Source organism: Emys orbicularis, chromosome 1, assembly GCF_028017835.1.
Source record: "Emys orbicularis isolate rEmyOrb1 chromosome 1, rEmyOrb1.hap1, whole genome shotgun sequence".
Lineage (NCBI taxonomy): Eukaryota > Metazoa > Chordata > Testudines > Emydidae > Emys > Emys orbicularis.
In genome coordinates this window covers 113,559,092-113,575,825 of record NC_088683.1, presented here as the reverse complement: position 1 = coordinate 113,575,825, position 16,734 = coordinate 113,559,092, and the positions used below count along the sequence as shown (strand labels likewise).

At 41.3% G+C, this 16,734-nt stretch overlaps 1 protein-coding gene across 2 annotated transcripts in view; it reads right to left on the bottom strand.

Moving 5' to 3' along the window:
- Nucleotides 1-16,734, bottom strand: part of TMTC1 (transmembrane O-mannosyltransferase targeting cadherins 1) — a 183,501-nt gene that overhangs the window by 59,487 nt on the left and 107,280 nt on the right. For both annotated transcript variants that reach the window (XM_065417021.1, XM_065417030.1), the window contains 2 exons: nucleotides 12,821-12,988; nucleotides 1,760-1,873 (listed from right to left, as the gene is read on the bottom strand). In XM_065417021.1, the coding sequence (XP_065273093.1) occupies nucleotides 1,760-1,873; nucleotides 12,821-12,988 (282 nt within the window). The remainder of the gene's footprint in view (nucleotides 1-1,759; nucleotides 1,874-12,820; nucleotides 12,989-16,734) is intronic.

Below are 16,734 nucleotides of genomic sequence, written 5' to 3'. Positions count from 1 at the left end.
TAGTCTGTATCCGCAAAAAGAACAGGAGTACTTGTGGCACCTTAGAGACTAACAAATCATCCGAAGAAGTGGGCTGTAGCCCACGAAAGCTTATGCTCTAATAAATTTGTTAGTCTCTAAGGTGCCACAAGTACTCCTGTTCTTTATTCAGATTTTAGAGCACTAACAACAGTCTAGCTTGACAAGAATGTAAAAATTGGTGGGAATGGAAGCCCTCTATCCATTTTTCTGGATTAGTGCACATGCACTGTAAAAACATACCTTTTCTTAAATACTGTTCTTAGTTTGGGTCCCCAAAAGATTTAGCGGGCACCACGAACTACCTTTGGTAAAACTTGACAGATTGAGACTATTCTGACCGTCATCTTATCAATAGCCTGATCTCTAGCTCTGAGCACAAAAAAAAACTACATACACCTGAGAAACTTTTTGAAAATTGGCTATCTGGAGAAGGGGAAGCATATTTCCACAATCCCTAGCTCAAATGACCCCAAATTTGGGTCAATAACCCTATCCTTCACCCTCCTGAGTGTCTTGACCCACACAGGTCTCAATCCCAAGATGACTACAGTTCATGGGAGCAGCCACGCTCCAGCCCTCCACCTGGCAACCTGCTGACAATAGCTTACCTGGGATCCACAAAGCCCAGCCCCAGTGTGAGGCTCCACCCCCTGAGGTCCAATTGGTGGAATCCCAGAACAGCCGATTGGCCTGCTGTCCCTACTTAAGCCGGCAGCAGGAACAGGAAGCTGTCTGAATAGCTGGGCTCCACTTTGCTCTGTGTGCCTTCTGCTCCCTCCCCAAGTCCTGCTACCTGCTCTGGCTTCACTCATGGCATCTGATTTGTCGTGATCTCCAGTTTGTCTCCTACTTCTAACCTCCTGGTATCTTGACCCAGCTGACTCCTGTCTCGTGACTGCAGAGTCTGGCTCTGACTACTAGGTCTGGACACCCATGACCCAGCCACGATGCTGAGGCACACCAAATTTCAAAGGAATCTGATCAAGCATGCCAGTTTTAGAGGATTTAGAAAGATGAATCTTTAAACAGAATTCAGGATGCAACCTAAACCACAGTGATGCTGCGCTGCTGCACCCATACCTATGGGCAGCGTGGTCTGTAGGAGTAAGTGTTGGATTGGGTGTCATGAGGCCATGGGTTATAATCCTGGCTCTGATACAAATTTACTGTGTGGCTTTGGCCAAGTCAACTCATCTTGCTGTTTTAGTTTCTCCATCTGTAAAATGGGGATAATACTATTTACCCACCTATCAGGCTGGGATGTTCTGAGGATAAATTAATAGCGAGTGTTTGTATGGTGCTTTGAAGATATAAAGCTTTGTATAAGTGTTAAGTATTATCACTACTCTACCTTGGTGGTTACAGACTTGATATTTTTCATACATGCACAATTAATAATTTATTAATATAAATGGCCTGAGCACCTGCAAATACAGCTATGGCAACTCCCTCCCATTTACCAGTGTACATTCAGCCAAGTAAATGACACCTCACTGCTCAATGTGTAGCTATGGAAACTTTTGAATGCCACATACTTAACTAACACACACACTGTGGGAGAGATGCCAAATTACCTCATTTAATGACATAGAAACACTAAGCCAAAGAGCTTTCAAGTTAAGCTATAACTGCTACCAGGGAGCTGTCTATTGTTAGGAAAAGAGAAAACAGAGCACTTCATGTGCCAGAAGAGGAAAGTTTAAGTAAACAATCTTAATAGGTGTTTCAAGGAACTTACTTGAGGGCAGTTTTGTAGTGATAGATGGCTTCACTGTTACGACCCTGGTCTTTCAGAAAATTGGCATAGTTGTAGTGCACCTTGGCATTATGGGGCAGAGTCTGCACACCTGAGCTACAAATGAGAAATAAAAAATGGAAAGAGGTTAACTGTTAAGACAGGTCCCCACAGATTCAGAGCTTCAAATCAGTCACAGTTTTGTACAGACATCAATGTGTAGACGCAACACCCTCATCACAGGCTAGCACCAGGGATTGAGCATGGGGTTTCTAGCACCAAAGACCTCTGCCGCTGGAGCTGAAGGACTAATGCTTACATTTTCAAAAATGACTAGTGATTTTAGGTGCACCAACTTTTGGATGCCCAATTTATAGCATCTGAAGGGGCCTGATTTGCAGAGGGCAGGCACTTAGCAACTTTTGAAAATTGGGCCCCTTTAAGGCTTCTCAAGTTGGGCACCCAAAGACCGAGGCATCAAAATCACTAGTCACTTTTAAACATCTTGACCTAAGTCCATTAGCTGGAAGTGGCAGTAGGTAGGTAGTCTGTCTGAATCAGCCACTAGAGGGGGATGCATGATGCACACTGCACTGTGGGTTACACAGGTATTTATAAATAGCAGAAAAACTGAATGGAGGGTACATGGGGCTGAAAAGGAGCTGAACTATTGGCATTATCACTTAGAACACAGGAAGAAAAACACACACAAATGCCCACCCATTGCCAAATCAATAAAATGCAGCAGCTGTTTGATGACCAGATTTACATAAGAGAGTGCAAAACTGTGCAACTCTAAGGCTAGGTCTACACTACAGGAATAAGTCGATGTACCTTAGATCGATTTATTGTGGTGTCTATACCGCACTGGGTTGACAGGAGAAACTCTCCTGTTGACTTACTTTATGTTTCTTGTTCCGGTGGAGTACCGGAGTCGACGGGTGAGCGATTGGCGGTCGATTTAGCAGGTCTTCACTAGGCCTGCTAAATCGATCCCTGGTGGATCGATCGCTGTGCGTCAATCCCCCGGTAAGTGGAGACATGCCCTAAGAGAAATGCTGTAATGATGCTGGACACTAAAAGAAATAACAGAAGATGCATCATAGATCATTTCTCCTACAAAGACCTAGAGACTTAGGCACGCTCTCGTTGTCACATAAAGCAGAGAAACACAGCTTCCAGATATCCAGAGGATCTCTAAGGGTTATCAGGAGTAGAGATGGGCGAATTGGTTCATGTCATAAAGAATAAGAACTGGCTCAAACCTCAGCCCTATTTCTTTTCACACAATTTGGTTAAGGTACACTTGTTTCACTGTTGCTTCCTCCTTCCCATCCACCAGATCAGACCCTCCTATCTATAGTAAGCAATTGCACAGATCAGCACATTTCCAGCCTTTCTGCCAGGCTTTGGCTTGTTCCTCCTTTCCAATCTTAGAGCGTGCTGACATATTAGTTTCCAAAGAAGAAGCCAAGTCTTGGCCCATCTGAGAGACTAAAGAGCTACTTCTGAGACCCACACCCACACTGGGATTAGGCCAGGATGGGACTGGGAGAGAAGCAGATGTAGATGTCTCATAGGAGGCCTGGATAAGAAGGGGAAGAAGACATATTGGGCGTTGGTGGGAATGAGGATGCGGCAGTATGACATCAGCGTGTGTGGAGGTGAGAAAAGGAAATGCAGACGGATGTGCATGCATGGTAGGAAGGAGAAACCTAGGTTTATCCACCGTAACTTAGTGTTCAGCACAACAGATCTGTGCTTTGCCTATAGGAGTTAGAAATGACTACTTGTTTGTTTTCCTAACCATAAGGTATTTCTAAATTATTTATCAGGAGGCACTAGGGCACAAGCCATTCTGTGACTAATCATTGAACTAAATCAGTTAATTGATGCTATTCTTAAGAGAATGATTCTCTATATTAGTTTTTATAAAGATATTGTACACCAGCAGCAAGTAATGTGTGAATGCTATGGCTACGTTAATTTCCATTAGCCTTGGAAGCTATTAACTACCCACTTACAACCCTCTGGGCATTAATGGAATATTAATTCTTATATGGTAATTGTATCATTACATCAATGACTATGTTTTATGTGAAAACATAGGTAGTGACTCAAAACTGTTACCATCTCAGAGCTATTCAGTGGCCTAACTCTAATGTGTTGTTGATCTCATTATAGTCCCGGCCCGAACACAACAAAATGAGTAAGTGGTGAGAAGTCAGTGGTTTGAGCATTGGCCTGCTAAGCCCAGGGTTGTGAGTTCAATCCTTGAAGGGGCCATTTAGGGAACCGGGGTAAAAATCTGTCTGGGGATTGATCCTGCTTTGAGCAGTGGGTTGGACTAGATGACCTCCTTCCAACCCTGATATGACTGGTCTACAATTTTTGAGAAGTCGTCTGCTTCAGAGATAAAATGTGCTATTTATTATGTATTTTGATGTGCTGAATTCAAATATGACAATTAAAACAACTGATTGGCTACTGTTTCTAAGATATTTAAGTTTTTACATTTTATGTCTATGTATATTGTGTAGATAGTAGAGTTTTAATCATAAATTGTAAACCTAGGTCTTTTCATGTGTTTATGGTTGCTTTACATGAGAATATTTCACCTGTCCTGTTTATGTAACACTTTAAAAATCAGCAAAAGGGTTATATAAATAAAATTTATTATGAAACAAAAGGCAAAAAACTATTCTGTACATAGTTTAGTCCTATTCAGTGTCTACTGGGCGCTTCTTGGCTTGTCTCTTGTATTCATTAAATGGAGCATCTCTTGTCACTGTCCAGCAATAGTCTGCAAGCATTGATGGGCTCCATTTGCCCTGATAGCGTTTCTCCATTGTTGCAATGTCCTGGTGAAATCACTCGCTGTGCTCGTCGCTCACTGCTCCGCAGTTCGGTGGAAAAAAATCTAGATGAGAGTGCAAAAAATGTATCTTTAGTGACATGTTGCAACCAAGGCTTTTGTATGCCTCGAGGAAGTTTTCCACCAACAACCTGTAATTGTCTGCCTTACTGTTTCCGAGAAAATTTATTGCCACTATCTGGAGGGCTTTCCATGCCGTCTTTTCCTTGCCACGCAGTGCATGGTCAAATGCATCATCTCGAAGAAGTTCACGAATCTGAGGACCAACAAAGACACCTTCCTTTATCTTAGCTTCACTTAACCTTGGAAATTTTCCACGGAGGTACTTGAAAGCTGCTTGTGTTTTGTCAATGGCCTTGACAAAGTTCTTCATCAGACCCAGCTTGATGTGTAAGGGTGGTAACAAAAGCTTCCTTGATTCAACAAGTGGTGGATGCTGAACACTTTTCCTCCCAGGCTCCAATGACTATCGGAGTGGCCAATCTTTCTTGATGTAGTGGGAATCTCTTGCACGACTATCCCATTCGCAGAGAAAACAGCAGTACTTTGTGTATCCAGTCTGCAGACCAAGCAAGAGAGCAACAACCTTCAAATCGCCACAAAGCTGCCACTGATGTTGGTCATAGTTTATGCACCTCAAAAGTTGTTTCATGTTGTCATAGGTTTCCTTCATATGGACTGCATGACCAACTGGAATTGATGGCAAACCATTGCCATTATGCAGTAAAACAGCTTTAAGACTCGTCTTCGATGAATCAATGAACAGTCTCCACTCATCTGGATCGTGAACGATGTTGAGGGCTGCCATCACACCATCGATGTTGTTGCAGGCTACAAGATCACCTTCCATGAAGAAGAATGGGACAAGATCCTTTTGACGGTCACGGAACATGGAAACCCTAACATCACCTGCCAGGAGATTCCACTGCTGTAGTCTGGAGCCCAACAGCTCTGCCTTACTCTTGGGTAGTTCCAAATCCCTGACAAGGTCATTCAGTTCACCTTGTGTTATGAGGTGTGGTTCAGAGGAGGAGGATGGGAGAAAATGTGGGTCCTGTGACATTGATGGTTCAGGACCAGAAGTTTCATCCTCTTCCTCTTCCTCGTCTGACTCAAGTGAGAATGATTCTGGTGCATCAGGAACCAGCAGTCCTTCTCCGTGGGGTACTGGGCGTATAGCTGATGGAATGTTTGGATAATGACACACCTTTCCCAACTGGAGGCACCATGCAGAAGTAACAATTGCTGGTATGATCTGTTGGCTCTCTCCAAATCATTGGCACTGCAAAAGGCATAGATTTCCTTTTCCTGTTCAACCACTGGCAAAGATTTGTTGCACAAGTGTTGCAGCAGATGTGTGGGGCCCACCTCTTGTCCTGATCTCCAATTTTGCAGCCAAAATAAAGGTGATAGGCTTTCTTAACCATAGTGGTTATACTGCGCTTTTGTGATGCAAAAGTCACTTCACCACAAACATAGCAGAAGTTATCTGCACTGTTCACACAAGTACGAGGCATCTCTGCTCACTTTGGCTAAACAGAAATGTGTCCCTTTGCAAAATCAAACACTGACAAATAAGAGAGCACGACACTGTATGATTTCTAGAGCTGATATAGGGCAATTTGTTCAGCAGAGTGATGTAAGCTTCGTTATGATTGCATCATCCATGACTTCTAGGAATAACATTTTGCAATTCATATCATGTATGATGCAATACCAGCTTCAGATTGCATCATTCATTGTTTTGCCTAAAAAGCAAGTACTGTCCAAACCCAGTCATAGATTTATTCATAGATCCAGTCAAAGATGTATTTTAGTCATTTCTGGTTTAAATTGAGATCCCTTCCCTTTATAACTCACTTATCCTCCGCCATTCCCAAGTCAAGGGTCGTATATACTGACCCAATAGCATATCTTGAAAACTAGAGCCAATCAACAATTTTAAGCATCATTTTCGTTCTCAGTGACCCAGAATTAGTAAAGTTTGACTACATTTATTTCAGAAGCATTTTGGCTGTAGAGCAGTGTATTCTATGATATTTCAGTTCTAATGAACCACAGTTTTATTAGTGAGACAGGCATTTTTTAAATAGTATTTTTCTTTTGACAGTTTCCCTTTAAGTATAATTAATCAATCACTATAGTTCCATTTATTAAGACCTCCCTAAATAAACATTCTGTGTGTGTGTGTGTGTTGAATAGGAAGGAAGGATATTTGTATTGGTGCTGGTTTTTTGTTTTTTATTCCTCTGTGCTCAGCCAATAATTCTTGTTGACCTATTTATTTTTCTCATATAGAAACTGATGGGCTGATCCTGCAAATACTTATGACACAGTATAAGTAGTTTCACTGAATGCCTCAAGAACAGACACTACATCAGATACTTGTAGGATGAGAGCCTAGGTAAATAAATAACACTTCTGAAACATGGTTCTTGATTAGAACAGGACACTGTTCTCTAACTGAAAGAGGAAACAATCATGTTCATAACCAAAGCCAAGTGGGAAAGGGTGGAGTATAAATAACAAAGCAGCACACAATGTTTTTCCATTTCTGTTCCCACCAAGCCCCTCTCCCACCACTGCACACACATTTTTCCGATATGCATTTCCAAACACTCTCTCTTTTTTTTCCCTTCTCAAAATTTATTGTAACCGAGCCAACTTCAGAAAGAAACAGATCCACTGAGCATGAAATTCACTTCTCAGAAGGATTTTCTTCCCTACTGACTACTCTGGTACCTTTAACTGCCATAAATAAAAGATAAATGTATGCAAGCCATTTTGCACATATTTCCTCTCTGAGATAAAGCTATAAGTCATCCTGGTGGGATATAACACCCTGTTAACTACCAGTAGCACTCCCAACTTCAAATATCATCGTTAGCCAAATCCTACTTGGCCAATGCTTGGAAACAACTTCCTCTCAGTAGCCTCCATTGTGTCCTAAAGCACAGGTTCTATTCTTACAAGTCAGTCTCTCTGGGGCACCATTTTAATGCTTTTCAGTGATGCCCACATCAATTGTGCTCAGTTTATAAGCAAAAAGATTTTCTACTATCAGTCCTGCACACCCAACCTGGGCTCTGGGAGGCAAGCTGTGCTGAGTTCTTTCTGCTTTCTGAATCGTCACCACTAATAAAGGATCTCCAGGCCAATTATTCCCTCAGTGACACATGTGCAGCCCTAGCCCATTGATTTTCAAAAGCGTAAATGCTTGGAACTTAAAACATGCAGTTGATGATGCACAAATGGAACAGAAGCCAACTCACTCTTTGCAGAATTAACAGGAGTAAAACAAATTGCTTTGTCCTTCTTCTTCTTTTTTACCTGACTAAAGTGATTTAAAGATTTTCAAAATCTCAGGACAAAGATTTGCTTGTTTAAAAAAAAGTGCCATTTTTACATAGATGCTTTTCAGGGTAGACCTCCAATTTAAAGCACTGTCCCAAGTTGTGGATGATGTGGAAACACTTTCTAGAGCAGGGGTTCTCAACCTTTCTCTCTTTGAGGCCCCCCTCGACATGCTATAAAAACTCCAGGATCCAGTGTGGGGGGGCGGGGGGGGGGGAGTCGACTCGGGACAGGGGCCTTGGGCATAGATGTAGTTTGACTTCTATTTGTGGGGGAGCAGGGGCCAGCGGGGTTCGCGCCAACTCCGCATGGTGGGGTCCAGGGAGAGAGTGCCACCTCCGCCCCCTGACTCACCTCAGAAGGCCACCCAGCCTGTCTGGGTTTTGGGGCGGTGGTGTGCAACCAAAAATTATAACTCAAAGGTGGGGGCTTAGCTCAAAAATTTTGAAAACAGCTTAAGGTGCAAGGAGGGGATGGCTAGGGGCTGTGTGCGGGCAGGGGGTAGCTCAGGACTGTGTGCAGGCAGGGGGTAGTTCAAGGTGCAGGGAGGGGGTTGCTGGGTCTGTGTGCGGGCAGGGGGTAGCTCAGGGCGCAGATGGGGTAGCTAGGGGCTGTGTGCGGGCATGAGTGCAGCTCAGGGTGCAAGAAAGGGGGTATCTAGGGGCTGTGTGCTGGGAAGGCTCCCCTGCGGTCCGTTCCCAGAGGGCTCTGCCAGCCACAAGTCTCCCCTTCACCTACCCTAGTCAAGAGTCCTTTCCCCCCTTTCTCCTAGGACAGAATTTCCCTGTCAATGCACCTTTCTCACTTCCCTCCCAGTGCCTGCTCCCTAAAAGCCCAATCTGAACTCTTATCCCAGAGTCCCATTCCCTATTAATGCTACTGTGTGCCCCTGCTCACCAAGCCTCAGCACAAAGATATCCCTCCAGCACCCTAGCACCAGGGAGCAGCTACCAAACACCTCCAGCTCCAGAGTAGACCCCATATCCATAAGATTGCCTCCCACATGAAGGGAGATGACGGAGGAGTTCTGGCAGGCAGCAGGGAGGGAGCCTTTGTTGTCTCAAACCTGCTTGCTTATGCTGGCCTGCAGATTCAATAGGGAGGAAGAGGCACTGAGTCTGCTCCCTAGGCCACTGAGAGCAAGGGAAAGAGGCAACATAAATCACAAGAATTTAGGAGGCAGGAGACTTGATCTTCCACCTTCTCAGACTACTAAAACAGCATTTTCTTTGAGAATAAGATGGTAGGGGGCCAGGTCCCCATTATCTTAAGTTCTTCTGGTTTTCTTTGCCTCTTCCAAATGTTGCCAATGGTAGATCTGCTTTGGCACCCAAATCAAGGTTGGCAATGTCTCTCCAGGACCAGCCATCTCTGCACATATGGTCATACTCATGATCACAATGAAAGAAAAGCCGAAACTCGTGCTTGCATTTCCACTCAAAGGGGTGCAGATGCCAGGAGCATGTGCACCACGGTCTACTCAGCAGATTGGAACAGTGCAGTTTTGAAGAGAGAGTATATAAACCACAAGTCATTGGGCTGCTGAAACCACACTGATAGGATGGTTATATGTGTTCTATGAGCAAATATTACAAACTGGAAGACTGTCAGGCAGGAATAGATGTCTCAATGCTAATGTAACCCCAATGAGTTCAATCCAGTTAAACTAGGAATGAATTCAGCTCATTAATTCTGCATATGAAATAGTCCAGGAGTTCTTTGTTTTTCAGAAGGGGTGGGGGCGAAACTGTTTATCCAGTCAACAATATCTCTTGAATCCATCTCATGTGCAGTTGCTACCAGGTGTTTTTTGAGCACCAAACAAGCAATTACAATCTCCCCCCACCTTCAAAAGGAAGGGAGTCTTCCAAACTGCAAGGCCAGGGCTTTCTTTTGAATTGTTGGCATTAACCCTGGAAGGTTTGGACTGAAATCCAGCTCTTAAAATGAGTTGGCATCTGAGCCCAGGATCTCATCACCATGGTTTCCATTGTTTAAGAAGTAAACATGTTTTAGGAGATAGGCAATGAATTGTGTTATACTGAAGCAACTCCTATTCCATATCTTTCAAAAATATCTCTCTACCAGAGCTCCATCTGCTTCTATAGCATGGGACTGATTTAAAGGCATATATAAAAAGACTTAGCAGTAATGTCATCCCCATTAATAATGAGAAAAGGAAACTTTGCTTTGGTGAATAGCTTTGGAAATCAAGTTAAACAATTGATGTACAAATCACCTGCATTACCCTGATGACCTCAACTAGACAATTGCTGAAAAAGCATCAGGAAATAAATTTAATAAGTTTGCCAACAAAACTGAATGCAAACTGGTCTGTTTCAATGAAAAATATATAAATAAGGCTGTAAAAGAGACAGATTTGCAAACAGTAGTCAAGTAGAACATTAAGTCTTTGACGCTTCATGTCATACAAATCCACTCCGTCCTACTTCTTGTTCAGCCAATCACTCAGACAAACAAAAGTTTGTTTACTGTTGCAGGAGATAATGCTGCCCGCTCCTTGTTTACAATGTCACTTGAAAGTAAACAGGCATTCACATGGCACTGTTGTAGCCGGCATCACAAGATATTTATGTGCCAGATGCACTAAAGATTCTTATGTCCCTTCATGTTTCAACCACCATTCCAGAGGACATGCATCCATGCTGATGATGGGTTCTGCTCGATAACGATCCAAAGCAGTGCGGACCGACGCATGTGTATTTTCATCATCTGAGTCAGATGCCATCAGCAGAAGGATTTTCTTTTTTGGTGGTTTGGGTTCTGTAGTTTCCGCATTGGAGTGTTGCTCTTTTAAGACTTCTAAAAGCATGCTCTACACCTCGTCCCTCTCAGATTTTGGAAGGCACTTCAGATGCTTAAACCTTGGGTTGAGTGCTGTAGCTATCTTTAGAAATCTCACATGGGTACCTTCTTTGCATTTTGTCAAATCTGCAGTGAAAGGGTTCTTAAAAGGAACAACATGTATTGGGTCATCATCCGAGACTGCTACAACATGAAATATATGGCTGAATGCGAGTAAACCAGAACAGGAGACATTCAATACTCCCCCAAGGAGTTCGGCCACAAATTTAATTAATGTATTTTTTTTAAACGAGCATCATCAGCATGGAAGCATGTCCTCTAGAATGGTGGCCGAAGCATGAAGGGGCATACAGATGTTTAGCATATCTGGCATGTAAATACCTTGCAATGCCGGCTACAAAAGTGCCATGCGAACACCTGTTCTCACTTTCAGGTGACATTGTAAATAAGAAGCGGGCAGCATTGTCTGCCGTAAATGTAAACAAACTTGTTTGTCTTAATGACTGGCTGAACAAGAAGTAGGACTGAGTGGACCTGTAGGCTATAAAGTTTTACATTGTTTTGTGTTTGAGTGCAGTTATGTAACAAAATAAATAAATAAATAAATCTACATTTGTAAGCTGCACTTTCACCATAAAGAGATTGCACTACAGTACTTGTATGAGGTGAATTGAAAAATACTATTTCTTTTATTTATCATTTTGACAGTGCAAATATTTGTAATAAAAATAACAATATAAAGTATACTGTTATAACTGAAATCAATATATTTGAAAATGTAGAGAAACATCCAAAAATATTTAATAAATTTCAATTGGTATTCTATTGTTTAACAGTGCAATTAAAACTGCGATTAATTGCGATTAATTTTTAAAATCATCATTAATTTTTTTAGAGTTAATTGAGTGAGTTAACTGCAATTAAATTGACAGTCCTAGTTCCTACCATTATAAAAATGTTGCTAAAATACATTCTACATCTTTCCAATTGTGCTACTACCATGTTTTGAATCATACCTATAGCATATGATAGTATTTTTTAAATAAAGGCACAGCAATAATTATCATTGAGTCAAAGATTTTGTTGGTTTTTTTTTTAACTAAAACTTCTAAAAAAATAGTCATATTGCCAAAATCAAAGTTTGTTCATATGCAGATACAGTGTTGGTATCCGTGTTTGCACAATGATTTCAGACATTAGGAGAGAAAATTAAGTCACTTTCTTCTTTTATAAAACCTTTCAGTCTCCTCAGCAGTGTTCCATTTACTTTATTTGAGAAACAAAAACAAAACAATCCCACAAGGACATATTTCTTTACCTGTGTTACTAAGAGAAATGTAGCCTACTTAACCAGAAAGAATGTTAAAGATCACATTTCCTTCTCAGTATTCCTTTTGTTTACATTTTGCATTTCACTCAGCTTGAAGAGTTCATGTCACTTTTATTTCCAGGCAGTTTCACCTTCTGGTTCTCACACCGTAGCACAGTGGTTCTCAATATCTTCCAGACTGCAACCTCATAACTGAAAAAAGTTTCAGGACACACACCTCCCAGACCTGGTTGAGACCCCCTGCTTTAACATAATCCAGTTTGAGGCATGGTGGTGCAGGGGAATGTTCAAATCTACCCACAAAAACGGCTTTGACTTTTTTTGTTGGTAATAATTTCATTAAAATATTGCTGTTTATGTTAGTTTTATGTAAAATTCCTCTATCCACCCTTCTCTTTTAAACACATATTATGATATTTAAAATGTATAATCTGAACCACTGTACTAGATCCTCAGGGCAGGAACCTTGTCTTCCTTCTCCCTATAAAAAAGCATGCACTTTTTGGCACTATATCATGGCAAGCCACAACATAATAATACAATAATAGTAGAATTATTCCTTTTACTTAATAAAAATGATTTGTTCCATGCAACAATAACATGCCATGTGTTTCTTGTTTCTTTATAAATAAATTTAAAGACAAAGATATAGCAAATATTTTCGTGTGGCTGATCATACCTGAAGAGGGATTCTCTTGACAACCAGATTTCATTCTGTTTCACAGTTTTCCAAGAGAACAGCAGCAGCAGCAGCAAAGCAGAGAGGGTCAGGGCAGTAGCTCCCCATCTATTTAACCAGGCACAGAGCTTTTTCAAACCATGGACAAAAAGGATAAGGTACCCCATACTGGAAAAACAAACAGGAGGGGGGAAAAGTTGCTATTTCCAGTATTGTATGTACTTCATGTACAAGATTATCTCAGCATTTTTATCTCTTGCACAATAAGGTTTTAAGCTAACTTCATTTTTCAGGTAAACAAATTCAAACTCTTTCTCCTCCTGAAATCAATTTACAGCTTCTATGAATTGACAAGCTCTAAATTATACACCCATCTACTATAAATATAGTAGTAACCATAGTACCATATAGCATAACAGTTCGTATGTGTACATGGCACTATATGTGAAAGGCAGGTTATTTTTCTTAACCAAAAATCTAAGAAAGCATAACATAATAATACTCAGCAAGAATACAGCCGATTACAACTGAAAAGTGCTTCACAAACTAATGAATTCTCAAAACACCTCTGCTAGGTAGCTTTTTTCATGCCCATTTTACAATTGAGCAAGAGAGATTGAGTAATTTATCCAAGGCCACTGCAGGATTAGAAGTCAGGAGTTCACAGTTTTAAGGTCCTGTGCACAGATTATTTCCCTCTTACATGTAGGAATTTAAATGTAATTATTATTTTGGAAGCTTACATAAATTACAGAAGTATAATGTGAGTGATACCGTAAGAGTGCTGTAACATTAATGATACCAGATTATGGTTGAAATTGAGAACAACAACATATATAAAGTCCATGCTGCCACCTTCTCTCACTAAGGCCATGTCTACACTTACCAGGGATCGGCGTTGCTGCGATTGATGCAGCAGAAGTCGATTTAGTGGGTCTAGTGAAGACCCGCTAAATTGACCGCAGAGCGCTCTCTCATCGACTCCGGTACTCCACTGGAATTAGAAGAGTAAGGTAAGTCAATGGGAGAGCGTGGCGTAGACACTGCTGTAAGTCGACCTAAGCTACGTCGACTCCAGCTATGTTATTCACGTAGCTGGAGTAGCATAATTTAGGTCGATTTACCCCTGTAGTATAAACAAGGCCTTAAGTAGTATCTTACTCTGTAAGAATCAGAGTAACTAAGGGCTAGTCTACACTAGCAATGCTAAAGCACTGCCACAGCAGCGCTTTAACGTGCCTTGTGTGGTCGCAGTGCAGCGCTCTGAAAAAAACCCACCTTCACAGGGGGCTTGCCCAGCGCTGGTGCACTGTCTACACTGGCGCTTTACAGTGCTGAAACTTGCTGCGCTCAGGGGAGTGTTTTTTCACTTTCATTGCAGTGCTGTAAATTGCCAGTGTAGACAAGCCCTAAGTAAGGTGCTATTCAGCCTAAAGGTGGCAGAACCTGGAGGCAAAGACTGTCTCTTACTATGTGTTTGTATAGCCCCTAGCACAATAGTGCCCCAATCTTGACTGCAGCCTCTTCACACAAATAATGATAATAACTGGGCCCATAATGTTTAGAATTGCTAAAAAAAGTGCTAATTGCAAAAGTAGAGACGTGAGATATGCTTCATCATGCACATATATTAACTACAGTGTGGTTACACTGTATTTACAGTACAGTTCTCATTTTTTACATGTAATTACCACTCTTTTTTTTTTTAAAAGAATCCTGGTACACAAACTCCATGGTAACACTAATGTAACAACTATGAAGATATACTTTTTGATACACATACTTACTATAAAATCCAAGACTCTGAAGTTTAATTACATAGTTCATACTATAACATCTTTGAATTGCCTGACCACTGCTATCTCATGGAATTTTCAGGTTCACTTTCCTGTGTGCTTACATGGATTTGTATATGCAATGGTCAAATAGCTCCCATATTTTCAAGTGAACCCTTATTCCTGTGTACTACCAAACTGATTCAAGTACTTAAGTATGCAATTAGACTGTATTATGCTATATATTTCTGAGCTGGGAATGGAGCATCTTTAATTGCTTTCTTAACATTCTGGTGATTACATGGAATTTTCAGAAATCCCCTCCCCCCACACACACATATATTCATGGACCTGCACATGTAATGACACATGAAAAGAAATAATTTAATAATGAAGACCCCTCTACTCTGTCCAAGCCCATGTAGCTTCTCAGAAGAGAAAACAAAGTAGAGCATTCTGGAACTATAGTTATAGTCTATCCATAAAGGGAAGCAAAGCTGTTCCCAGTAGCTACCACATCCTCACTCTCACCCATCACAATTAAGTATGTTTACCTGGGAACACAGGAAAACTACAGCTCTGAGAACTCTCCCCTTCTTGTTTTCCAGGCAGCCCAGAGAGCAATACCCACATGGATTGTGCCTAGAATGCTTAAGAGGAAAGGAGCATCCCTTTTAAACTGCTTTATGGTGAGGGAAATCACGTAAAAAATTCATCCTTTGTAATCCCAGTGGAAGAAATAGGATGGCAAACATCAATATATAAATCAGAATGGAACATGCAGCTCTCTGAGGAGTTCCTAATGTGTTTCATTTCAGATTTCTCAAGCTCTGCCCTCTTGAGATGCCAGGCACCATACATCGTGCAGATGTCCTAAATATGACTACGTGTGATCTGCTGAGCTCTGTGGACTTGGCTCCCTTTCTGTGGGATTTGGATACACGTAAGAGCTCTGCTGGGTGCTTTGACTTAGCTCCCTTTTAGTGAGGCTTGAATGCCCAGGGGGCTGTCTCTCGGCTATCTGAATTCTGCTTTTTACAGGATGTGGAGGGCCCTCTCTGCTCTTCTCTGGGTTTTTTGGCATCTCCAGTGGGTGGAGCTTTATTTGTGAGTGAAGCAAGTTTGCCTCATCAGCACTCAGAAGATACAAGTGTTTTCCTCTCTCCCGCTTCCCCCCTGCCAATGTATCCCTGGATCATTGTTACGGAGCAGTGCTGTGGGCTATGGGTACAAACAAAAAACCATCTCAAAATAGACACTCCTCGTTATGCCAACTTACACTGCTAGGGCTTTTAGTATAGAGGCGCCCATGTCATATCAGTAATTCTTACTCATGTGCATAGACCCATTAACATGACCGTGGGCTTGTCTACACTACAAGCATAACTGTGGCAGGGGATGCAATTACAACGTGATTGTTCCAATGTACCTTGGTGCTGCCAGCACTTAGACACATGCTTAAATTGAAGTTTGGCCTCAGTGGGATTACTTCTGTGCTTAAAATTAAGCATGTGTACACTGTCTGCAGAATTCAAGCCTTACTCCACAGATATGAACTTCCCACGTTCCAGAATGAAAATAGCATGGTTTGTAAACATGGTTAAGGTCCTTTCTATATAACAAACTAGAAAGATGCTTTAACTGTGTCTGAGAATGGACAAATGCATTATAGCCAGGTCTCCAGATATAATTTAACCTGTAGCATTGCGAGTAATAAAATCTTCAGGATCAGACTGTTAGCAACTGCAACAAATTTTTTTTTCCAAAAATTCACTTCTGAAATAAAATTACACAGAAGTCGTCTAAAATAGCTTTTTAAATGTCAAACATTTCCTTAAAAATGAAAAACCCTGGAAAAGAATTTAGGAAACAGAATATTTAGCATTGAAATTCACAATGCAACTTTTTTCAGAAACCGAGAGAAAGAAAAAAAAAGTACCTCCCAAAAGCACAAAATATAAGCACTGCAATAGCTCTGCACAAACACTGCAAAACAAATAAAAACAAAAAGAATGCCAGCTGCAATATTAGCATTCAAGTATACCCTGGATACAATATTTTTGTTATACCTACCCTTTTCAGAGGTGGATTTGAATGCTTAATTTATGCCTCTAATTTGTTGCGATACATTACTGTTAC